Here is a 25,353-nt window from a genome sequence, read left to right as displayed (position 1 = left end):
TTATGGAATAAATCAAGAACGTTTATGTTGCTGAAATACATAAATGTAAAAAGTAACACCAGAAAAACGGATAATTTCTTCCAGAGCTGTATACATTTGGGAATTTATGTAGAAAATAGTGGGAAGGTAAGTGAAGAGGTTGATGCATGGAGTGATTTTCCAAAGTCCTGTTGTCTTATGCAAGAATGGGCGCTATATGCGCCGATCAATCAACACGTATAATATTAAGGTCATCAACAAATTTTTTCGCAAGAAAAACGAAATGCCCACTAAAATGGCAACATAAAAACGGGAGAAAGACATTGACCCCACAAAAACACATCTTTCAGTTCAAGCTTCGGGATATAGTACGAGTGAAACACTATTTGGTAAAATCAGAATTTCCATCGAAGCACACATTCTCTTAAATGGCCAATAAGACCTGAAATAACACTTTCGGCCCTCGATTATTCCTTTTTTTCCCCCATCTACTTGTGTATCTACCCCCACCCACCTCCACCTGTGGAGGATGTATGACAAATGTTTGACAACAAACTGAATATACGTCAAAGCAGTACCACACAATATTGCATGTCTTCCAAGCCTAAAAACAGAGAGGAATACCAAGTACAACTGCAGTGAATGTCAGCTCAGACACTCCTCTGTTCTTTTAAAAAAGCCACTTGGTTCAGTTTAAAGTCCAGGGCAGTTTGGTACCACAATAAAATCCAACTACACAATTATACTAAACAAAAGCTTCAAATTCCTTCCAAGACCTTTGCATATTCAGAGAAATACTACACAAAGTCCATTGGCTTGGGTTCACTTGGAAAAGAAACTTTGTTTCAACACAACTACACTGTTTAGAGGATACAAAAATAAAGTAAAATAAAAGCCAAAAGCGTTACAGCCTGCAATATGTGCTAGTGACATGGAATACATGGACATGCATTCTCATTCAAGTGTTGTCGTTTTAGGCACAAAAACACTTTATTGCCAAATTAATACAATAAAATCTTATTCAGAATGACATTTAATAAAAAAATTCGACAGAACACAGTATTTCTAAAACATTCCCTGCACAACCTTTTTGTTGCCAAATGTTGTTCAATTACCATGGTCCATTTATCATAAAAGTCAAGGTTTGTTAACATATTAAATGGAGCATGTAATTTAATGACATTAATACAAAACTATTGGCTGCTTTTACGGAAGATGTAAAATGAATCATTTAAAGCCAAAATTATAAAATAAAAATATTCAGAATGTTATGAGACACCAAACGTGACCTCAATATCCTGCACTGTGTTTTAATATTTTCTTGTCTTAACGATTAGTTTCCAAACCACTAAGCCACCAGACCACCAAGAAACACAATGTCAACAAAACACAAGTGCCTGTCACCATGCATGCATTCATGCTTCACAGCAACCAGTCAACAAATAAAAATTCTACCTATAAAATTTGTGGAGCCTGATGTCCTGTTGGACAGAAAGACCACAAAGAACTTACTAATGAGGTTAGGCAGTCAGGCAGCTGAAACATCTGAAACAACGTCTGCATGGATTCTTCTTCCTATACCTCATAGCTCGGTTGAGCCTCACATTTGTTGCACCCAAGTAGTCCTGTGTGCCGAGAACGTTGGCTTCGATGTTCTCCAGAAAGCCGCCCTGCTCTTCCACCAGCAGTGCGACCTGCGTAAACAGCTCGCGAACGTCACGCAGGCGACTCTCGAGATCCAGGAGCTCTCGGTGGCGGTCCTCCATCTTGACGAGTGCCGAGCGCGACGTCCGGATGCCTCTGGCGAAGAAGGAGCTCCATTTGCCAGTCTCGATCATTTCATCTACCTCCTCGCCAGTCACCTTCTGACCCAGGATGTCCGCCTGCCTCTGGATCCGTGTCTTACAATGCTCTCTCAGGGTTGCCTCTGCCGAATTATAGTGAAGCAGCGCTTCACGAAAGCTGCTGGTCAGGGATGCATGCTGGCAACGCACAATACGCACTATGGCAGAGTTGGCTCCCATCTTCTCCTCCAGCTCCAGGCTCAGGCCGCCCATCCACCGCAGCCGCCGGTACAGGGCCTCACCCTTAACCTTAATACCCTGAGCAATAGCACTGGAACCACGCTTAATGCTACTAATGCGCCGGAAAGAGGTGAGGAAGCGCCCGTTCTGCTTGGCCAGCCGTCTGGCATCCATCCTGAGCAGGGCGATCTCCCGCTGCATGAATTGAACCTCCCCGAACACATCCTTCAAGGCATGCTCCTTGTCTGCAAATGGTGTGGCTTCCTGCCCCAGTGTCTCAGGGCCCATGCAGAAGGTGTATACCTCCTCCTCCGACTCCGAGGATTCAGGGGAGATCCGACGCAGCTCACAGAGCCTGTCCCTCATTCTGCCTGCGGGGCAGACACATCCACCTCACATCACTCTCTCCCATACCGATGCTTTGCTGGTGTCATGGTCTATGGCAGGTACCTCGTTTCACATACAGATGAGTGTTTCTTAAACCAGCAGTGCACCAACAACGATTTTGCATTACAAATATACATCAGACATACTAAATGGGTATTTCATGATACGTTATGCAATAATTTAACTCTTAAGGGAGCACAGAAATACAATGTGCTCCATCGGCTATCAAGCGGAAAAACCACCCGAAGTTGGAATAACCAAAAATAACATCACTGCAATAATCACTTAACATACGCAACTTTTAATCGGAAAAAGAACAATACAGCTTGTTGCAACTCAAATTCAGTTTTCTATCGACTCACAATAGACAGCAACACAGTTTTGGATCTCCAATTTTGTTTGAAGTGCTTAAATAAATAAAGCCAATGGTTAACAAAACAATCTCGTAGACAAATTTGATGAACTGAGTAAAGCGACGACCTCGCCACCGCACTGCGCTCTATAAACACAGGTATAACATCATAGCAAACAATTAACAGGATGTTTATAGAATACACAGCTTGTGCACGCAATGCTGCTAGTATTAAACTCCAAAACTAACTCAATATAGGCGTGTAAACACGTGCATGAAGAACATTTAAAACCCTTTCCCTAAGTCATTTGAAACTTCACTTCAAAATCTTAAACCACCACCTACAAATCAAGATAATTACACCACCGCCATGATATAAAAACTGACCTACATTTAGGCCTGCTGACGACCTCGCAAATACGCATTAATATACATTTTTGAATACTTCAATAAAATCTTTTAAATCAATTCAAAGGAATATTTAACCATTCACTAAATTATGTACAAGTAGCTGGAGGAAAACAAAGTACATATTGTGTTTTATGTAGTAAATCACTTAAACAGTTACGTACTTTAGCTCTGTACCTTTAGTTCCTCGTAGTTAATCGCACCTTCTGTGTAGATAAAGCCGGGCTCGCCACTTTCTGGCTAATCTAGGCTACCGCTGGATGCTGATCTTAATGTTAGTGGCCAATTTAACCCATAGCCGAGCTGTCACAGGAAGCTGGTAATCTTGGGATTGCCAGAATTCGAGATTTTTCAAATTATTCACCAGATTCTATTTAAGTCATTTGTATCATATTACTCACTCGCGTAAATAAGTAGACTTGCGTACAATTCCGCAAAAAAATCGTTATAATTGAGCGAAGGGTTTTGTACCTTTGATGAGCATCTTGTGTATAAATTCAAAATGCTTTCATTATTAGATTAAAAGCGATTAAACAATGCCATTTAGGGTATTCTGCAAAGTCAATGTTCTAATAGTAGTTAATTAAGGTACGTTCACTAGCAGAAGAGAAGTTTGGGTGATCCCTACATACTACACGTCACCGCAGATGATACACATGAGTATATCCTGAATTTGATTTACAGGGGCGTGGCTACAGATGGGCTGGCGGTGGGCGGTACCCAGCCAACAGTGACAACCAATCATTAGTGATTTAATATAATAATTGCTAAATTGCTGAAATAATAGGCCAAACTTTTACTGTTACCCTCCAACTAGAACATTGGGGCTCACCCCAGGCATTCTGGTAAGGCCAGGGGTGGTCCATGTAAAATCATGAAAAATACTCCACAGTGGAAAATAAACTAGTTCCTACCCATGTATTTGCTTTCATATTTGGTTTTCCTATTAATAACAAGCCAGAACGCTGAATTCGTCGAATGATCATAATAATTAGTTCAATCCAATGATGACATGGATTTTAGTACAGACAAATCACGCAGACACACTTTAAAGAATTTGGGTAATTGTTTGTTTCTCAACAGCACTAATTAATTTCAAATTTACTTAAAAATAGTTTAAAATCTCGAAGCTTGTCAAGGTGGTAGCAAAATGGCTGCAGTAGTTGATATTTGAGTTACTGATCCTTAATTACTATGTCGTACTAAGAGTTAAATGAAAATGTATTTCATTTATATAAACTTTTTATTTCCATCCATCTTCCAGCTGCATATGCTGATCAGGATCACGGGGGCCGAGAGCTGATCTCAGGTCGCACAGCGCACGGCTGCTGTACACCATGGCATTCAATCTGAGTGGGGCGTGTCCCCCTCACATTTAATAATTTTTCATTTGGATCCCCCCCCCCCCACATTTAACATAAAATATTCGTTTTATGCATTTGTGTCCCCCCACGTTCAAAATGCTTCTGACGCCCCTGGGGTACACCCAGGACAGGATGCTAATAATTTTTTTAAATTGTTCTTTTAACCAATTTTTTTTGTCTTTAGGACAACAACATCATGAATCACTTTCCATTAAAGGAAAAAGTAATTTGTCTGACTAAATAATCTAATATCACCCCCCCCCCTACATTTCCAATACCATTGGTCACTTTCTAGCTATGTTAAAAGTTTATGCGGTATGTTGTATTAAATTGTCTCTTATTACTAAGTCAAATTCTTTCCTTGGTTTCTTGTGAATAAAGAGGACAAAATATCACATTCACCAGTACTAATCTCTGTCTACTAGCCTCAGGACGTAAGAGTCTAAATGAAATGAAGCCAGTGAGGAAACCAGTTATGCCATCAAAGTCATCAGCGCCCACGATGGATCTCCTGATTGCTATCGGACCTGGTTTCCCTGAAGAGCGAAGATCAGACTGAGGACTGGAGAAGGACAAGCAAGACATATGGGCAAACTTTTGTGAGCTTTCATCACCTGACACGATGACCATGGAGATCAAAATAGTGTGTCTGCCGGAATGATCATTTGCTGTGTCATTCAGGATATATCTCTTTGCTACAAAGCAAAGTAATAACGGACCACCTTTAAGACTGAAGTAAATTTTAAATAGATCGACAGTAACTAAGGAAACACCAAGTTTTTTAATCAGAATTGTGGAGACATTTCTAATAATATTTAAACCACTGAAGGGATGTAGGTTGTCTGTTATCAACAGTATGTTTTTTTCTTGTTTTAAAATGCCAGGGTTTGATCAGAATTTGGGTGAAATCAGAGCTATTGAACAAAATCAGATCCTTGTCACAGCTTTTCTCAATAGGTGCTAATAAGAAATCCTGCAGCTTGTGCAGTTACAACACATGTCGCTTTCAGAGCTGATTTTGTCCTCATAGTATAGTTTGACAACATCCTGCTCACTTGTAGCATGGGAAGCAGCCACAGAACATCTTCTTGAAGGGGTTATTCCTGCTGTGCTTTTTGGCCGTATTCAGCTTGACCATGACCTGCCCTAGGGATGCATCTATCTTGCTAACATTAGCCTCGATGGTGTTCATCATGGGACCATGTTCTTCCACCAGCAGAGCCAGATCCAAAAATAGCTCATGGATTCTCTGTATGCGGTTCTCCAGATCCAGGAGCTCCTTGTGTCGTCTCTCAATCTGATTGAGGGCACCTCCAACGGTCTTGCCGTCAACTATGTCCTCTGTGAAAACATTCCAGTTGCCGTTCTCGATCATCTCCTCGATCTGCTCGCCAGTGACCTCCTTGCCTGCGACCTCCAGCTGGCGCTGGAGGTTGGCTTTGCAGTTCTCCTTGTGCAACATCTCTGCCTCGTTGTAGTCAAACATGGCGTCCCGGAAGCCGGTGCTCAGGCAGACGTACTGGGTCCGGGCGACACGTGCCACCGCTGAGTTGGTCCCTTCGGAATCCTCTAGCTCCTTACCTTGTGCCTCCATCCTTTGGAGCAGAGCCAGCACTCTCTCGCCACGGGATTTGATGTCAGCGGCGATGGCGTTGGAGTCCCTCCGGATGACGCTCATGCGAGTCACCTCGCTCAGCATCCGTGTGTTCTGATCCCTCAGTCGGCCGACGTCCGTCCGGATCAGATGGATTTCCTGCCGTATGTTCTGGGCCTCTTGAAACACATTATCCAATGGTACCTCGTTAAACACAACTGCCTGGGGCTGCATATCATCCAGGTCTATGTTGCTGAAGGTATCTGACATGGAGTTAGAAGAGGAATCATACTGCCCATCAGACACCTCCTGTAATTCAGCCAATCTGTCCCTCATTCCTGTATGAAATAAAGAATCACTGCTTACTTTAGCAATACATCTAGTACTCACATCGTACACACATCATACACACATAGTACTCACATAGTACTCACAAAGTACACACATAGTACTCACACAGTACTCACATCGTACACACATCGTACACACATAGTACTCACATAGTACACACATAGTACTCACATAGTACTCACATAGTACAACTGTGTACTGACTGACTCATATATTGTTCTTTATCTTAGCAAGGTATCTAGCTGCTTTCACTTCAGTCCCTTTAATCAAATTGTATATTTAACAACTGAATATAGCCTGTATCCCAATGTCAGTGTCAGACTGTGCTCAAATTCCAGTTTCTGTGGTCAAATATTCTACACAGAAACTATCGAAGGCTAAGTATTTTTTTTCAGCCCGAGGCGCTAATACGAGTTCAGGAGAAAGAACAAATCAGAAAGAAAGTCGCTTTAAATGTCAAGTGAAACATATGAAGACATTTCCTTGCGACGTGACTTAATATACAAGTTTGACGAGTTTTCGCAAAGGAATCCGCGAGTGGGATACCTCACTGAACAAGTTAACCAAGATGTTTTAGAGAGTTTCTTCTGTAGCAGTGTTGTGTGTTTGCAGTCTACAATAGATTTAGAAATAAGACCATAAAATAAGATCAATTATCAAGTATTTCGTCTTTATTAAATGTGCTTTACTAATCAAGGAAATTGATGCATTGGCATGCAGAATTTACCACCGTACTCCGTATATGCTGCGCCTCTTTAACAAACCTACACAAAGCCATCAATGTGATCAGATCTGATCGATCTGGTTTCGAGTGCTACAGTAAGGTTTTAAAAACTCACCTTCGCGTTTCTGTCCCATCTGAAGCCTGCGATGATGCAGAGGAAAAAATGCAGAGATTGATGTATCTTTCAAGGCAGCATCAATGTCTTGAAATGTTAGCAGTCTTTGGAAACATTTTTCAATATGCCAAAATGCGGGTAGGCATTACTTACATTACATCTATTACTGTAAATGACAATTTTGTGATCTACTGTGACCAATACGATCGTATTTCGTATACTCTTACAGTCTTTCCTTAAAGGCAGAACTAAGTAAACGGTTAAATAACTTATTAGTTAACCTTTGAAATCTAGAGAGACAATCTCTGCTACTCACCCTCGCATTGTCGCTGCAGGTCCTACAAGTCCAGGAAGACCTGTTGGAATAGTATATTTACACGCTTGAGCTAGGGAATATGTTTATATGTGCACTGCGCGGTTTGGACGACAGGGGATTTCAAACACCATCGTTATTCATGGACGTTCAGGTGATCTCAGTCTGGAATGAAGCGCGGTCGGTTTGACCGCGCCTATACTTCCCCATCGTCATATTCAGGGACATATTCTGCCAAAAGACATTGCCTTTTCCATTTGCATGATGCCATTTTAAACATTAATGAAACGCATGCCTGTGACATATTAGACGAGTATATTACATCAACTAAAATAATATGATTAATATAACTCCGGCGTTTTCATTAATTCTCTTAATTGCCATAGTACAAAAAAAGATCTCGTGTGTCGAACGTACCGTGTCACATTGCCAGTCCTGAAAAGATCTGCTAGAGGATGTATAAAGAAATATAAACGCACGGTGTCGCGTAAATAGTGGAGTTTTGGATATATATAGGGCAGTGCTCTACTGGTTGCGTGACGCCCGGGTGCCCTGGTGGGGCCCACAGAGAACATCGGGGGCCAGTTTTTGCGCGACAAGGTGTTTAATCTGGATTGTTTCATTATTTCTCCAGGTGCATCGCTAGGGGGGCGCATTGTAGCAAAGTGGGTAGCACTGTCGCCTTACACCCTCAATTGTGTTGGACTTTAAAGTTCGCACGTTCTCCTTTTGTTGTTTGTCCGACTGATATTCATACCTTTGCCATAGTGTGTGTCAGGGTCCCAATCTGTCATGTTCCCGTTTCGCCAGCAGATGTCGCTGCTGGCCACCCCATCTCCTCCCTCTTGCGCGTAATCATTCGCTCCTGTAGTGCTGGTCAGTCCCTCTGTATCAGTACCCACTTATGTTCAATTCCCTAGTCCACTCATTGTCGCTTCCCGCGTCAGTCTTGGTAGAAGTTAATCTCTGTTCACCTTGATTGTAGTCAGTACTCGCATCCCAATGTGTCCCATCTGCAGTCAGTTCTTGTTTTACTTACCTGCCTTCTGCTTTGACCCCCCGCAGTCCTCTTCTTTCCTTCGTGTCCTTTGTTAATAAATCCCTTCAGTTTCTCTAAAAGCTGCATCTGGGTTACCTCTTCATTCCCGCCGTGACAGTGTGAGCAGGAATGTGCAATAGCCTGGCATCCCATTCAGACTGTACTGTGCTGCTTGTAATTTAAAATAAGGAATTCCGCCCATTGGGTGGCATGGTGATGCAGTGGTTAGCGCTCTTGCCTCACACCTCTGGGACCTGTGTTCAAATCTTCACCATGGTTCCATGTGTGCGGAGTTCCCGCATTTTCCATATATTGTTGTGGGGTTTCCTCCGGGTACTCCGGTTTCCCAGCATAGTCCAAAAACATGCCGAGGCCCATAAGTGTGCACGTGTGAATGTACCCTGCCCTGGGTTTTCCCCTGCCTCAGATGGAACTCCTACTACATGCCAATTTGTGTTCGTCGTCTTTGGGAGACATATGTGGAGCATATATTGAATTGATGCTTTCCATTGAACACCCAGAGCTGGGCCAGCATCCAAGACAAAACACGCTGAGACCGAGAGACCACAGTGTTACTTATTGAGTGACTAATGAGCTAATGTTGTTCTAATCGAGCCTTGTGTCTGATCTAATGAAAATCTGCCTGATCAAAAGAACAAAGGCCCTTAAATTTGGTGCCAGTCTGGGCTTATAGTGAGGGTGAAGGGAAGCACGTGACTGGAATGTGGCTACAGCGAGAGCGAAATGAGGAAATGCAGCCTCTTACAGAGAAGGAGCCTCCCTTGGCATTTCAGCAGCTGTTGTTAGAGGCATCAGAGGAGTTTGAAGCCCATGACTGTCAGTTATTTATGGCCAAAGGTTCACTACTTTGAAAACTCACAGGATCATAGGTCCATATGGGGCACTTGTAGTTATGAGTGGAAAGGATTTTTACAAGGGTGTAGTTATCAGTATTAATACTGTACATGCATTCAGTACATCCTTCCATACTGGTGCTTGACTCAGTGGTTTAGGCCTGTGTACCTGTGATTAGAAGACTGCAGGTTCGAGCGTTAGTGGAACAGGGTATTTTCGCACTTGGCTTGATTCAGTTCGATTGAAACGGATTCAGTGTGCTTCCTACACAAAACAAGCCATATACAAACGCTCCAAATGAACTCAGACACCCCCCCCCCCCAGAGAGAACTGAACCCAGGCCTCTTCAAGAGGTGGTTCGAGTTCAGTAATTCCTTTCAAGTCCACTTAGCAGGTGTGTTTGCTAACAATATGTGAACAGAGAGTGTGCCCAGCTCTCTTCGTCCTTCTCTAGTCTATTTGGATACCATGCAGTATTAATACCAAAACAGCTATCAAAAAATTATGAGGAATCCTTTAGATAAATCGCAGTAACTCATTCAGCTGGGAAATTTATCTCGTTAACAAGTGCAGTATTTTGTTATTTCTCAAATGGAAAATAATCTGATCATAGATTTTATTAGGCCTATACTATTCCTTCCGGGTTGTAAACAACGTGAGAGTTTAGGCTGTGAAGTCGCACAGAATCTCATAATTCCAAGCTAAAATCAAAAATTAGCATCTCGTGGGAAAGTTGCAGCTACTTGATTTACTCAGTTTTAAAAACGACCTAACGGAGGAGTTCGTAAGAGAAAAATATTATTCGCAATATTTGATTTATTTTAATGTAGGCTTATGCCTTAAGATCTGTCATCTTATTAGGTGCACTTTCAGTGGTTAATGCTTCTGTTTTGAGAGCCATTTGGCAAATTGGTTTAAGATTTTAGATCGATCACATGGTTGGGATTAAATAGTGTCTCGATCTGTCTGTTGAATACATGCGATTATATGTACGCCTGTTACTTACCATTAATCCCCAAAGCGGGTGATTAAAAAAATTTACATACCTAATTATAATATAATAGCCTCTGTTGTTTTCTTATTACCATCTGCTCACTGAGCATTTTTGAAAGCATTGAAATTAAGCCTGTACTTACTTGCAAGTAGTATTTTTGTTGGAAATGAATAATCTGGGGGCAGCATGGTGATGCAGTGGTTAGCACGGTTGCCTCACACTTCTGGGACCCGGGTTCGAGTCTCCGCCTGGGTCACATGTGTGTGGAGTTTGCATGTTCTCCCCATGTCATCGTGGTTCCTCCTGGTACTCCGGTTTCCCCTCACAGTCCAAAAACATACTGAGGCTGATTGGAGTTGCTAAATTGCCCATAGGTGTGCATGTGTGAGTGACTGGCGTGTGAGTGTGCCCTGCGATGGGCTGGCCCTCCATCCTGGGTTGTTCCCTGCCTTGTGCCCATTGCTTCCGGGATAGGCTCCGGACCCCCCGCGACCCAGTAGGATAAGCAGGTTGGAAAATGGATGGATGAATAATCTGTAAACCATAAGTTAAACCATAACACAATCATTAATATACGGGTTTTTGTTGAGGAAGAAAAGACTCTCGTGACCAGCTCAGTGTCCAAAGGGACCAAGTGTGAATATGAAATGGATTGAGCCCAAATTAAAAGCTGAAGTGGAGCAGAAAGTGAGACGGGAGCTTTTGAAAGGTGGTAGACAGTGTGAATCCAAAGAGGACCAAGTTCTCTGTTTCTTGGTCCACTTAAACAGGACTGAGTTTGGTTTGTGTAAGGAGGGCTATATATATGAAAACAGCCACAATCACATCTCAGCCAGGCCACTGATCTAGACCCTTAATTCCCCAAAGTGCCCTAGGGCTGCAGGATGAGTGACCTGGATCAAAGGTTCACTCTTAACTGTATATGTGTGTATGTCTCAAAGAAAGAACAAGATAGCATGTCTGAAAAGAAGACTCCCAATGGACCTGTGTTTGTGCAGACAAAGCATCAACTCATTTAATTTTCTTCTCCATATTTTTTTTATAGCTTTAATTTTTTATAAATTAATTCACATCGTTAATTGTCTTATTGTTAGTCTACCTTAATGGAACCAGTAAGGACACAAGCATGAGCCTTCAGCTTGCTGCTTCGTGCCTGGCTTTGGCAGAATAGCAACTTGTCTGTGGGCCCTTGAGCAAGGCCCTTAACCGCCAGCTCTTTGGAGACTGCATGGTGTCTGTGACCACCCCCCAAGCTTGCTCTCACCTGTATGGAAAGCAAGATGTGGCAAACAGAATTTCCCCGCAGGGCTAATAAAATATCACAATACTAATAGGGCCATGAAAGGGGCAAATACCCTGGTAGTTTTCTATACATTCAGGGGGGCAGAACATAGGGGGCGCTAAATATGAACAATTATTTTTTGCATCCTTGTGGAACATTATATCTCTGATCGGCAAATTCTAATGTGGGACCCTCACCCCCGCCAACTCGGCAAATGCCATATACCGTATAAATCTGGTATTCAGATTGAAAATTGCAACATTAAGGGAAGGAGGGGGTGGGGCTAGGTAACTAGGTGACACTTTGTTGGGGGGGGGGGGAGTGTGCGAATTTCGAGATAGGCTCGAACTTAACAACACGAATAAACATGTTTGCGTGTTGTGGCAAGTTATGTATGAAAGTATGAATCATGGCAACGTTATGTGGAAAACCTTACCCATAAAGATCATAACGTAAATTATTTACATTTCCATAAACAGTGTTATTTATCCGCGAACAAACTGGCGTATCTGCCCGGTGTGAGTGGCATATGTGAGGACAAAGACGCGACATTTCTGCCTTCTGGGGACGTGCGCGTCCACGTGTCGGCTAGTCGCGCCCCCGCACTCGGCTCTTTAGAAGGTAACATCTGAACTGGGGAGCAGACACAGGACTTCCTTCGGGTTTACATCATGAGACTGTCCGCCGCATTTCGGAGCGCCTGCAGGATCTTTCCCGGCTCATCCCGCAGACAGTGCCGCTCCGGTGTCGGGCTCCTGAGGACCTTTCCTGCTATCGGCACCTCGTCGGTCCGAGATGCTGCCTCTGCCGGCGCTGGTGGTTCATCGGAAGCGGTGATCAGAAATGTGGAGAAATACCGGGAGCGAAGCGGCGATGTCTGGTACGAAGAGTCGATCGGGTAAGTTAAAAAGTCATAAACTGTTTCAGTTTATAACACCATATGGTGCTTACAGCTGGGACAATGAACAAGTCATTTCCTGTTCGAGCAGAATTTTACAAGAGATTAATGTTACTTTCACTCTTTAATTGTACTTCCTTGCTGATAGTAGAGTAATAAGCAGACAAACGGCTGAGATTTAACATTAGTAACTTGCATGTGAAGCAGCACAGCAGTTTGATTTGTGTGAAAATCGATGGTTTTCCGTGTTCGGTGTCCTGCTCCGCTGTCGGCTCTAAATGAACAGCGCCTGGTCACCACGTGTGATACTGTGTACGGGGGTGGGGAGGTGGGATCCGCTTACGCAACCTTCCCGAGTTCTTACTCATGCCGTCTTTCTGTAGCTGACAAACGGTGGCCGCTGTTTTCTTGGTTGTCTTTACAGTTATTAATCCAGTGATTTCTTAATACATGTAGGCCTATGCATGTCACTCTCTCGTGGTATCTAGCTGATAAATATATTCACGTGATTATGCATATGCACGGACTTGTGTTCGTCTAGTCGAGCGCGTTATTAGCGCTTTAGTTAGGCTATGAGCGATCAGGGTGAAGGCACCGTGGACCGTGGCAGATTGCCAGCTGGTTTTCCCCGAGGGAAATAACCTTATTTGGGTCGTAACAGTTCCGTGGTACACTTTACTATACGGGGCTCAAATTCTTAATAATAACTCAGTTACTACTGAAGTACTAATTATGAACAAATCCTGAACTAATATAGTCGCTAACTGAGAAAAAAATATGCGTCACGATTCATTTATGATGAACAAAAATGAGATCAGTATTTCACTTTTGTTATTCATGATCTGTTCTTTCAGTAGTTACTTCAGGAGTTCACAAACAAATATAGTAACTGCTTGGGATGAAAGATGCATCATAATTCATTAATGACGAATTAACATGAGATCGGTATGTAACTAAGACTTAGTTTGTGGTTAATTAATAGATAAATAATAGTATAATACTATATTTGTGCTCCATCAATTACAGTGTTACAGTGGATCTGACAGGCTTGCTAATTAAGGTATCTCCGTGCTGTTCTACTCGGAGTCCCTCGATTTGTGCCTAGTCTGAAGGTCCCCCAGTCAGCCTTGGCTCGATCTTTCAGACTTTGCTAAGAGCTTCGGTCTGCAAGTTGTTTTGCTTTAATCGAGTGTCGTCGTCCCCCCCCCTTACAGTGAGATCATCAGGAAGTCCAGAGATGGCATTGCCCAGCTGCAGCAGCACCAGTCCGCCCCCCAGCCTGTGCTTGCCATCATACAGGTTAGCAGGCGCTCCATACCTCCGCTTGGTTGTACAAAGTGACACATGACATTGGTGCTGTTGATGGGACCCACTGCGGGGCTGCGTTAAAGGAAATGATAACTGCGGGTAGGAGGGTTATTGGGGCTGAAACACACTCCCTCTAATCTCATTATCCCATTTTCTTCATACCATAGCCATGAATTTCATCATTATAGAATAATCCAGATTGCCTGTTCAGTCACCACCCCCCCCAAACAATGATCCTCATGCATTATTCAAGAACCCTCTTTTACACCCCCCCCCCCAACTTCACTCTCATTGTCCCGTTGTCTTAACGAGTCATTGACCTCCTCCCATCTCCTTTCCCGCACCCCACAGGCCGGTGAGGACGACAATTTGCTGACGACCAACAAGGATCTGGCTGGGAAGGTCAGTTGTGTCCCTGTCCTCTCGTCTAGTTCCAATGCGCCTGTAATCTGTAAGGAAGTGGTTACCAGATTATTTCTGTCTGTTTTTCCAGGTTGGGTTAAACGTCATGCGGATTTGCTTGCCGACGGACTGTATGGAAGATGAGGTAAAGAGAGCTGGCAGGAAACGTGTTCTAGATAACTATTCGGTCTACAGAGGTTGCTCTCCAGCTTCCAGCAGGGCCGACTCTGGGTGTTCGGAGCCCTCCCGACAACAGCAGTGAACAAAATTAAATGAAATTGAATTCATAATATTAAAACATGGGGCGGCATGGTGGTGCAGTGGTTAGCACTGTTGCCTCACACCTCTGGGACCCAGATTTGAGTCTCCGCCTGGGTCACATGTGTGTGGAGTTTGCATATTCTCCCCATGTCGTCGTGGGGTTCCCTCCGGGTACTCCGGTTTCCCCCCACAGTCCAAGGACCTGCTGAGGCTAATTGGAGTTACTAAATTGCCTGTAGGAGTGCATGTGTGAGTGAATGGTGTGTGAGTGTGCCCTGCGATGGGCTGGCCCCCCATCCTGGGTTGTTCCCTGCCTCGTGCCCATAGCTTCTGGGATAGGCTCCTGACCCCTGCGACCCAGTAGGATAAGCGGTGTGGAAAATGGATGGATGGATATTAAAACATTTCAGTAGCATAGGGTATCTGGCCGCTAAATAGCTAACTCACATCTGCTTCACGATAAACATAGTCAAATATTACAACTGGTGGAAATGTCAAGGAATGCAATCTGAGGTATTTCTTCAGATTTTTTTTCACATGCCTTTTGTGCTGGCTTCCCCCCCCCCCCCCCCCCCCGCAGTCCTGCATAGGACAGAGGAGTTTAGAAAGTGGATGGATTGATGGATGGATGGATGGATGGATGGATGGATGGATGGGTGGATGGATTATTTGGTGTCAACAAATGATTGTGCACAGCATTCCTTAGAGAAAGTCTGATGTGATTTGTTTCAGTTTATTAAAATTTTATGACGCTGGGGGTTGTTGTTTAAAATGTGTAAATATTCATTTTGCTGATTGATTGTCAGTATGTATAAACTGTATAGTCTATAAAGTCTGTATAGTATTGAAAATAAATTTACTGAGAAGCATTTATCTGTAAGTGAAGGAAAAAGCTTTTTTCCATGTTTAATTATAGTAGATTAATTATGCCCAGAGTGTGTGTGTGGAACCTAACGCGGGTCCTTCTACGTCGCTGGTTCACCCACATGCGCAGATCATGGAGGAGGTCCAGAGGCTCAATGAGGATCCTAAGGTGCATGGTGTGATCCTGCATCTGCCACACGCCTCCCTCACCAGTTGTGTGCTCAACGCCATCGCCCCAAACAAGGATGTGGAAGGGTGGGTGTCTGAACGGGGACTAATTATGGAACCTTTTAGACTGGATCCTGATTGGCTGTCCCTCCTAGATCCCTCCTAGATCCCTCCTAGATCCCTCCTAACCCTTAGCTCTGTAGGTAGAGCTGCATAGGACCTTTTGCTATTGGTTTTATTAATCCAGATAATTTAATATTTCTGAGCTCTGGTGGTTGATAATGAAAGTTAACCACCCCACTCACATTCCAGGGTGACGGACCTCAACTTGGGAAGACTCGTGCGGGGCGATCTCAAAGACAGCTTTGTCCCTCCGTTTGCCAGCGCAGTGATGGTGCTCTTGGAACGACTTGGTGTGTTTGTGTAATGAGGGGTTCACTGCATGACCGTGAGGTGCCTGGGTCACACTTTACTTGAGGGGACATGAATAATGTAGCAGTACATGCTTACTTAATGCATTAATTAACCAGTAACTTAGCGTTTAAGTACTGATTCCTAGTTTATTCATCAGTCATGCCAGTTTTTGTATTCCATTCAGGTACTGTATTAGTTAACAGTTCACTAATTAGTTCATAATGGTAAGACTTCACTTGAGGGGGCAAAACTACATAAACTCATTTACTACTCAAGAACAAATCATGAACTAATATAGGTTTCCCCATAAAGTACATGAACTGTCATGATTGATTAATTATGAATGAGCATGGGATCAGTACTTAAACACTTAGTTACTGGTTAATTAATGCATTACGTAAGCATGTACTATTACATTATTCATGTCCCCTCAAGTACAGTGTTACCAGTGCCTGTCATCTCCTAAAAATCCTTTAGTGTTTTAGTGTTTTAGTCCTATAGTCAATCTGGATGCGTTGTACCATAAGCAAATGATAAAGTAACAGTGACTGGGTTCTGCTATATGCAGTGAAAGGCATAACTTTGGCGTTTCTGATCATCTTCTAACAGGTCTGTGTGCGCCAGGGAAGAGTGTGGTGATTGTGGGTGAGAATGGACCCCTTGAGGTGGCCATGCAGTGCCTGATTCAACAGCGGGGGATGCTGGCTCTCAGCAGTGTGTGGACCGCCGATGACCTGCAGAAACAGGTTATTTTATGGACCTATAGTGCAGGACAAACAATATCACAGCCTCTGCTATGTATAGTTATTGAAGTTGAAGTCAGTTTCTTTTCATTGTAGTATGACTTTGATGCAATGATTATATTAACCAGAAGGTGGGAGTAAAGAGTTACAGTTACAGAACAGCTGTAGTTCTAGAATGGGAGCAATAATAGCGATGAACCAGTTAGGGTTTCTTATTCAGAATCAGTTCGACAACTAAACCAGTTGCCATCCTGCAGGTTTCGCAGGCGGATGTTGTCGTGCTGACCAGCACAGGACCTACAGAGTTTTTGGCCAGCTGGCTGAGACCAGGGACTTCTGTTATGAACTGTCGCCATGCCGATTTATCAGGTAACCCATGGTAACCCAAGATGTTACATGAACTGCATAGGAACCAATCGAATGTCCAGTGGGAAGCGGGTTATACAGGTTTACAGCCTACAGTAGCTGCCCACATGTGGGCTTCAAACCTAATTTCTCCCGTTGCTTATGTTTAGCTGACGGTTATTGGTTCGACTGTATGAGCTCATAGAGCACCTCAGGCTCTGCATTGATCACTGACTCCTGTCTCCATGTGTTCACAGAGCACCAGGATGCCCCCGTTCGCATGCTGGGGGTGGAGCCTCTGGCTGCAGCTCTCAGGATGCAGGTAGAATATAGATCGTGATTCTGCTTTTTGCAGCTGTAGGGATCTTTCTGGTTCTGCACTTACTGATGCAGCCACTGTCCCGCTGGTGACCCCAAAGACGGCTTCTGATCTCAGAGAAGATGCACTGCACTCAGAAGTCTTAATGCCACATTTTATGGCCTATTGGTATTCCTACTGCGAGCATGTCTAACAGGGTGCTATGTAACACGAGCCGATATGCACATAATGTGCTGTGTGTTTATGACCCCTATAATTTCAGTTCTCTGTGACAAATCTTGAAAAATACCCTGTAGATATTTGTACATGTGGCAGCGTGGATTCTGGGAGTTCTCCACATGGATCTGTAAAACACTGCGCTGCCTTAGCAAACCATCTCCCCCCCCCCCACCAAATCTGTGCAGAACGTGGTAGAGAGCAGCCGCAGGTGGATGGAGAGGCAGCAGTACCAGCCGTGGAGACTGAGAAGCCTGAAGCTGCAGCCTCTGTGTCCTGTGCCCAGGTAGGCTGGGCTCTTCCTGGGCATCTCCTCTGCTGTGCCCAGGTAGGCTGGGCTCCTCTGCTGTGCCCAGGTAGGCTGGGCTCTTGCCTGGGCATCTCCTCTGCTGTGCCCCCCCACCTTCTGCTTCTTGGTCTCGCAGAAACTCTGACCAAAAACAAAACAAGCAGCTAAACTCAGGGTAAAAGCAGGGCTGCCAATTTTAGTGAGCTGGGTGGAGCGAGAGCTTCAATTCAATTCCAGTCTGCACACACATGCACACGCGTTTACATGTATGTAACAGTTTTAGTATGGTGTAAATAGTCTGTATGGCTTGCAAAGCAATGCTTTAGATGTAGCTGATTTTAGGTTTATAATGCAATGATGTAGATTTCTAGAAAAAGCAAGTGTCATGCCAGATGCGGTAGAGATGGTAACCCTGTACAGGCGAACATCTCGGCCAGCTTCGTGTAGATGTAGGTGCGTCTCCTGACCAGCTGGGTCTCTTCATAATACGTGCAAACCCTGGGTGTGGATTCACAGCGACATCGAGATCTCCCGGAGCCAGACGCCGAAGGCCATCGAGCTGCTGGCCAAGGAGATAGGCCTCCTGCCAGAGGAGATGGAGGCCTACGGCAGAACGAAAGCCAAGGTGCGGCTGTCCCTGCTGGAGAGGCTGAAAGGGCAGCGGGATGGGAAATACGTCCTAGTGGCTGGGTGAGGAACGCCTCTCCCCTTCTGTCGTTTAGGGCCATGTTTCCAGAAAAGTGTCTTTTTCAAAGCCGGTTTAGGTGCATAAATGCCTTGGAGTCATCCAGGACTCGGCAGGAGTCACAGAGGCCCATTTCCCCCCGGCAAAGCTCAGCTGCCGTGCCTGGGGCTCCATGGGGGCGGTGCTGGTTGGGGTGGCGTGGGTGGAGCTGGGAATCTGCAGGTTATTTGACCAAATTCCGATGTGAGTAGTATCACCCCCCACCGACCAAAACCACGCACCTACCTTATCTTATATGGCTGGGACGACCTTCTGATGCTGTGTGTGTACAGATTTTTGTATTTTATCTCTGGGAACAGCACAAGACCCCTCCCCCAGACTGCTGTGTTGCCCCCCCCCCCCCCCCATACTCCTCCCCACACCCAGGCACCCATGAGTTATGTCTTATTCTCCTCTTTCCAGAGATCTGTGGGAGAAACCAAGCGTGAAGTCAAATTAGGCCTGGCAGCGCTCGGATAATGTAGACAGACGGGCATTTCTGTACAATCTGTAGCTCTCATGTAGCTAAGGTTAGCCCTAACAGGTTAGCTAGCCATGTGGTTGCCTTCCAAAGGGTTAGTCCACACGTGACCAGCTCCCTTGTGCTTTCAGATGGTTCTTGCTAGCCTATTGCTAAATAGCTAACTCCTAAATAGCTATATTCCATGTGGCTAGCTCCAGCTCTCTCACAGTTTTGTCCGGCGTGGTGTCAGGGCTAACTGCCAGCTCCCACGTGTTTACCTCTAATCTCGTTAGTGCTAATTTGTACCTGAAGCAGGGTCACCATATTTGGTGAGATGAAAAAGAGGATGTGTCCGGGGATTAGAATAGTTTGCATGTTCACCAGCCAATCAGATAGCACTTCCCTCATGAATATTATTGAGATTTTCCTAACCACCCTTGTAAAACGAAAATTTGCGTCTGGGAAAACCCAAAACCCGGACGTATGGTAACCCTAGCACAGAGACGCCCATAATAAGTGCGTTATGGCCCCAGTTGACCGTAGCGGTCTCATGGCTAGCTTTGAACCGCCCTGCTTTCACATCTCCTGCCCTGGTTGGTTATATTTTAAGGAGCTCACCCCTAATGCGCTGATGTGTCACGTGAGCTGGTGCTGTGTTCACCAGGAGCACCTCCGTACACCAATTAAATTTCATGCGTTTTCCAGTCAGATGATACAGATTACAAGGTGGGAATGGCAGGTAATTTGGGGCCATGGACTCGCTCACCCGGTCAGTCATGTGGCTCTCCGGAGGCAGGGCGCCATTTCGCTGTGCAGCTGTGGAAGATTAACAGTCGGTGACGTCTCGCCGCCCAGTTGCATGCGGGCTTTTGCACCATGTGACATTTTGCTGTGCGGGTCAGGATCCTATGCCTATGTTAAGATTGTTACTGGCTCTACTCCTGTGGTAATCAGAGCAATCATACGACCTTTGGCCCACTGAGCAAAGCCCTTGACCCTACCTGCTGTAAGGGCGGCAGGTAAATGGCCGACCCTCCCCTTTGACTCCATGCTCTTTATGCTGTGTCCCGCATAATGAGATTGACGAATAATGTATTTCATTGTACTTGCCACATGTTCAGTGACAATAAGGGCATTTTATTTCATTGTTGCTGGTTCCTTGACCACAGCTTACTACAGTTCTGTCGAGGGGATAAGACCCAAGGTCCATGATATGCTACTTGTTAGTCCATCATATCCTTTGGATTGGGTTGGTCTTGTATGTCGGGATAAAGACATCTCTTCATTTCGTATTGCTGCGGTGTCGGTCCGTTTGGGGTAGGACATGAGCGCTGTGATTAAAGCGTGTGCGTGTGTTTGTTGCAGCATCACCCCCACGCCGTTGGGTGAGGGCAAGAGCACGGTGACCATCGGCTTGGTGCAGGCACTCACGGCCCACCTGAAGGTCAACTCCTTCGCCTGTCTCCGGCAGCCATCGCAGGGACCCACCTTCGGGGTGAAAGGTTTGCAGTGTGGGGACGGCGCCGGCAGGGGTGCTGGGAGTGGCCCTGAGGTTTACGGCACGCCTGCCTCTACACACATCTCTAAGGTCACTCTGACTTTTTGTTGCCTTTGTCTGTAGGTGGAGCTGCAGGAGGAGGATACGCCCAGGTCATTCCCATGGAGGAGGTATGTGGACTCTAACTGGATCGGCAGCTCTAGACTAGCAGCAGCAGATCTGAGGCTTCAGGCTTCAAAGCTGAGAGTGGGCGGGATTACCTACCTCTGCCAATCCCTGGCTGGTTCATCCAACATCCTATGACATCATCACTTTCTATTGGTCACTTTAGAAGTCTTGTTTTTCCCATAGCTACATTTTTCCCCAAGGAGCTCCACGTCAATCACCATGTTTTTAGTGTACCTGTACTGCAGATGTTAATTGGCACATGTTAATATTAGGGTCACTGGCTTAACCATTACGCCATTAATGTTGACGTAGCTTTTCACCACACTGAATGCTGCCCTTCCCCCCCAGTTCAACCTCCACCTGACAGGAGACATCCATGCCATCACTGCTGCTAACAACCTGGTCGCTGCAGCTGTCGACGCCCGCATCTTACATGAGGCCACCCAATCAGACAAGGTAAGGTGTCTGGCAGGGCGTGGCCTGTGAGTGCTATGCTCCGCCCCTTAAATGTTCTTTGTAACTCTTTTTTACCTGCCACATATTCTTCCGATGGAGGTCTAACACAAAGCTGTAAATTATGCTGTCTTTTTGTTTAATATTGTTTATTTGTAATGTTTCCTATTCATCATCAGAGGTTAATTGTGTGCTTTTATTTATGGCATCATAAAACATTTGGGTTTGTTCGCAATAGTTTTATTTACACAATCGTTATAAGAGGAGATGTCTCTCTAAGCCTGTGGAAATCCTTCAGCCACCCCCCTTGCTTGTGGGGTAGATGGAATTTCTGCTCTACCAAGTTATAGCCCTTAGTAATATTTTGATTTTCACTATGCATCTCTCTGGAAAATTTTATTGCGAGCAACAGAGAGTTAAATATCAGGCCATTGTGGGAAGCCGGCGATTTAATCTCCCTGTCTTTCCTCTTCGGCATGGTCATCAGGCATTGTACAGCAGACTGGTGCCCTCTCTTAATGGACTGAGGAAGTTCTCGCCCATACAGATAGCCAGATTACGGGTAAGTGTGGACCGATCGGGTCATATCGCTGATTATGTTTGCGACTACACTTATTAATACCTCCACTAGAGGGCATAATTGAGCTTGAAATCAAATATTACATGATATAGCAACAATACCTTTCTAAATAAATTTACCCATAACTGAATGCGAAGAGAGGAGCCTTCACAATGACAACTGTAAACAGCTGGAATTGCAAAGGTCAACGTGTCTCATTGTGGACAGTAAAAACAATAGGAAATAAGGCTGAGGTTCATCTTCAAACCATAAACAAAGGGATGTTCTGTTTGTCTTGGGTCTGAAATTCAGGAGTTTGGGATGTGAGACTCTTATGTACTTGGATGATGTGTGAGGGGCTTTGTGGGACCGAGGAGTTGCCAGGAGGGGAGAGCAAGGGCCAAGTCCGCAAGGATGAGGAGAAGCAGGGAGGATATACTCAGTGATGGGGGTTAAGGGATGAGTGCCGCTGGATTCAGTGTGTGCGTGTGGGGGGGCTGTCTGTCTGTTTCTGCATTACGGAAGCGGGACAGTTCCATACCCCAGTGTCTAGGTTCACCATACTGACAATTTTAATAAAAGCTCTCATTTCTGGAGGGGTGTAATCAAGACAACCACGTTATGACATTTTTATGCATGTATCTCAAAACAGGAGGCTGCGTTGGCGAGGGAAAACAGGAAGTCAGAGGGGTTTTTATTTTTTTGCTCTCGCTCCTCATAATTGGTTAGGAGTCATTAGTTATGTTTTGTCCCACTGCCGATTGGCCGTGAATGTCCACAGCCAGTATATTGTTTATGTAACTGGTCTTTGGCCGGTCTGGGGATCTGGGTGTGACTGGACCTGAGCAGCTGCTGTTTCTCCCAGCTGAAGGCCTGTCTGAAACAGACCACTGGTCTCCTGCTTTTCTGCAGTCAAGGCCAGATCGTGAGGAGACACACAGTCGCACCTACGCACATTCTTCTCATAGCTGTATCTGTGGGGACCAATCGCCGCCTCCCCTCTCACCGCAACTCAGTGCCCAACTGGTAACAATGGCAGATGCGAAGTTGTAAAATCTGTCTTGTGGGGATTCACAAACTTCATCCTTACAAGAAATACAAACATGCTGGTAAAAGGCCGTGTGTGGTAACCCTAAAACATTGGCTGCATTCACAAATCTCCCACAAGACCTTCCTGCCCTAACCAGAGCTGGGAATACTACGCGACCGACAGTGTAGTTTTTAAGGATGTGGCCTAGTGACCTTTAGGTTGTGGGGTCAAATCCCAGTACAGTCCATAACATGCATTTTTATAGTAAAATAGCTGGCTCTATAGAATGGTTTGGAAAAATAGATTTAGATGGGATAAACTTTTAATGAAGGCCTGAATATGCTTTTCGATCCTGCTGTTTTTTTTATACCTTATGCCAATGTAAAGCAGAAACGCTATTCAGGTAGTTCCAGCCCCCTCTGCAGGTTATGCAGGAGGACGTACATTGTGTCACTGTCCTGTCCCTCCCCTCCACAGCGTCTCGGCATCGAGAAGAGCGACCCAGGCATGCTCACAGCGGAGGAGATCCGCTCGTTTGTCAGGCTGGACCTCGACCCCACCAAGGTCACCTGGCAGAGAGGTAGGGCGCCCCCTACTGCCTCCCTGCTGGGTGTAAGGCGGCCCTGTTCAAATCTGGGTTGGCCGAGATGGATGATGCGTCGGGGCCTTGGCGTCATGGACAGTTTAAACACCCCCCTGCTTTCCTGGAAAATGTATATAAGTCTTGGGAGGGGCTAAAAAATGAAGACCTCCATCGAGCGTTTGTTTTAGATTTTTATCGCCTCATGTTTCCCCCCGTCCTCCCGTTGCCGTGGGATTTACGATGTCGCCCCGACGTTTGTTTAACGCTATTTGCCTTTGTGGTGCGAATCGATTCTCCTTGCTGTCAGCCGCTCTCCCAAACGACGTAATCCACCCCACCGGGGTCACGGGGGGGCCGCAGTCCAGTTGGAGCCGATCGGCGCGCGGAGGTGTGGTGAGTCGCAGCCCTCGAACCTACGCTGGGCGCTCAATGGGGGCTTTCCGTCTCCTTTGCAGTCATTGACACCAACGACCGCTTTCTGAGGAAGATCACCGTCGGACAAGCGGGTACCGAAAAGGGAATGACGCGGGAGGTACGTGCTATTCCTGAATTCCAGCAGGTGGAGGCGCTCTTGCAGTATGATTACTGTTGTTCTTTCTTTCATTAATAGCTTCATTTGATTGCCTTATACTTTGATCCATCCATTCCTCCATCCATCCATCCATCCATCCATCCATCCATAACTGCTTATCCAGTACAGGATCCTAGTGATCTCAGTGTCTTGTCCTTATTGCACATTTGTAATTTGGAGATTCCATTAGTTCTGCTTATATAGGGATCTTAGATAGGGAGCTGGGACCATTATGGGATGTCAGTGCCTGATGCACAAATGCGAGTAGCCTGCAGCACTGGCAGAAAAAAAAAGTACCAGTTTGTAAATTTGGGGGTACAGTTACTTGTCACTGGGCCTATAGTCTCAAGAGTCTGCCAATTGTACCCTAGTTCTATGTACCTTTTAAGATACAGAAAAGGACTCAGGAACCTTTTCGTACCATTGGGGTACATTAATGCTGTACTAGGGCGGTACCCCTACCCTGTACTAGGGCGGTACCCCTACCCTGTACTAGGGCGGTAGACAACAGCGGGCGCTTCGCTGTCCACACACGTTTACACGCGCTTTCCCAGCATGCCTTTCAGCACCGCCAGCCGACGCTGCTCCGTGAGGTTTGAGGCTCCCTGTAGGCACCACCAAGCATTCATAATCGCCCCCCCCCCCACAATGCATGGCTAAAGTTCCGAAAGCATCCTGCTGAGATGTGGCAGTTGACCCTTTCAGGGGTCACATGTGGCATTCGTCGCTTCCTTGGGTGTACTGTGGCCGCACTGGCTGTTACACCCCCCAAAATGAGGGCGAAATATCTACTTTTTTCTGATTCGGATTCTTCTTCTCTAAGGTCGAACATCTCATCTGACGCTGACTTTTTTTTTTTTTACTCAAATTCACGTCACTTCTTGTGGGACACTTACTGAAATGTATGACTTAACATTTTTGAGGTGTGTGTGCTGAGTGACTCCCCCCCCCCCCCCCCCCCCCCCCTTCGAGACACACAATGTGTGACGTCTCCTCTGCCCCCTCTGCAGGCCCAGTTCGACATCGCCGTGGCCAGCGAGATCATGGCCATCCTGGCTCTGACGGACAGCCTGCGGGACATGAAGCTCCGACTGGGCCGCATGGTGGTAGGCAGCAGCCGCACGGGACAGCCGGTCACCGCCGACGATCTGGTACGTCAGAATCGGGGCCTGGGCGCAGCTGTGGAGCATTCAGAGCCAGGGCTGGCTGGACGGGAAGAGCCCACAAGCTGCTGGACTCAAACCAGTTTCATTTTCCAGGTTTAAACAAGTGTGAATAATTGTGTGCTTACTTTAG

At 45.5% G+C, this 25,353-nt stretch overlaps 3 protein-coding genes across 5 annotated transcripts in view; 1 reads left to right on the top strand and 2 right to left on the bottom strand.

Moving 5' to 3' along the window:
- Positions 1–950: 950 nt before the first annotated feature.
- LOC125715199 (syntaxin-11-like) lies at positions 951–3,758 on the bottom strand. 3 transcript variants are annotated; one of them, XM_048986497.1, is made up of 2 exons: positions 3,622–3,758; positions 951–2,374 (listed from the first exon to the last, which is right to left on the bottom strand). In XM_048986497.1, the coding sequence occupies exons 1-2, from the start codon at positions 3,632–3,634 to the stop codon at positions 1,500–1,502; spliced, it is 888 nt and encodes a 295-aa protein (XP_048842454.1). In that variant the 5' UTR covers positions 3,635–3,758; the 3' UTR covers positions 951–1,499. The 3 variants fall into 3 exon arrangements, with proteins under 3 accessions (XP_048842454.1, XP_048842456.1, XP_048842455.1); XM_048986499.1 differs by lacking the exon at positions 3,622–3,758 and adding an exon at positions 3,328–3,465; XM_048986498.1 differs by lacking the exon at positions 3,622–3,758 and adding an exon at positions 3,315–3,453.
- Positions 2,672–7,751, bottom strand: stx11b.1 (syntaxin 11b, tandem duplicate 1). Its single transcript, XM_048986496.1, has 3 exons — positions 7,615–7,751; positions 7,299–7,324; positions 2,672–6,446 (listed from the first exon to the last, which is right to left on the bottom strand). The coding sequence occupies exons 1-3, from the start codon at positions 7,620–7,622 to the stop codon at positions 5,566–5,568; spliced, it is 915 nt and encodes a 304-aa protein (XP_048842453.1). The 5' UTR covers positions 7,623–7,751; the 3' UTR covers positions 2,672–5,565.
- A 4,476-nt stretch (positions 7,752–12,227) lies between these two features.
- mthfd1l (methylenetetrahydrofolate dehydrogenase (NADP+ dependent) 1 like) overlaps positions 12,228–25,353 on the top strand; it is a 36,127-nt gene continuing 23,001 nt past the window's right edge. Inside the window, exons 1-18 of the mRNA XM_048986409.1 lie at positions 12,228–12,679; positions 13,894–13,978; positions 14,339–14,389; positions 14,481–14,534; positions 15,645–15,769; positions 15,995–16,095; positions 16,706–16,842; positions 17,097–17,208; positions 17,442–17,506; positions 17,908–18,005; positions 18,525–18,698; positions 20,561–20,697; positions 20,817–20,863; positions 21,210–21,317; positions 21,802–21,876; positions 23,381–23,483; positions 23,942–24,018; positions 25,068–25,208. Coding sequence (XP_048842366.1) covers positions 12,453–12,679; positions 13,894–13,978; positions 14,339–14,389; positions 14,481–14,534; positions 15,645–15,769; positions 15,995–16,095; positions 16,706–16,842; positions 17,097–17,208; positions 17,442–17,506; positions 17,908–18,005; positions 18,525–18,698; positions 20,561–20,697; positions 20,817–20,863; positions 21,210–21,317; positions 21,802–21,876; positions 23,381–23,483; positions 23,942–24,018; positions 25,068–25,208 — 1,917 coding nt within the window. The 5' untranslated portion in view covers positions 12,228–12,452. The remainder of the gene's footprint in view (positions 12,680–13,893; positions 13,979–14,338; positions 14,390–14,480; positions 14,535–15,644; positions 15,770–15,994; positions 16,096–16,705; positions 16,843–17,096; positions 17,209–17,441; positions 17,507–17,907; positions 18,006–18,524; positions 18,699–20,560; positions 20,698–20,816; positions 20,864–21,209; positions 21,318–21,801; positions 21,877–23,380; positions 23,484–23,941; positions 24,019–25,067; positions 25,209–25,353) is intronic.

This window comes from Brienomyrus brachyistius, chromosome 19 (assembly GCF_023856365.1).
Source record: "Brienomyrus brachyistius isolate T26 chromosome 19, BBRACH_0.4, whole genome shotgun sequence".
In the NCBI taxonomy this organism is placed as follows: Eukaryota; Metazoa; Chordata; class Actinopteri; order Osteoglossiformes; family Mormyridae; genus Brienomyrus; species Brienomyrus brachyistius.
Note: the sequence above shows the minus strand (reverse complement) of the source record. Positions and strands in the feature narration are given on the sequence as shown.

Coding starts and splice junctions, on each gene's coding strand:
- stx11b.1 (XM_048986496.1), bottom strand. Junction 6,447..7,298: donor GATGGGACAGAAACGCGAAG/GTGAGTTTTTAA, acceptor TATTTCATACAG/GAATGAGGGACAGATTGGCT.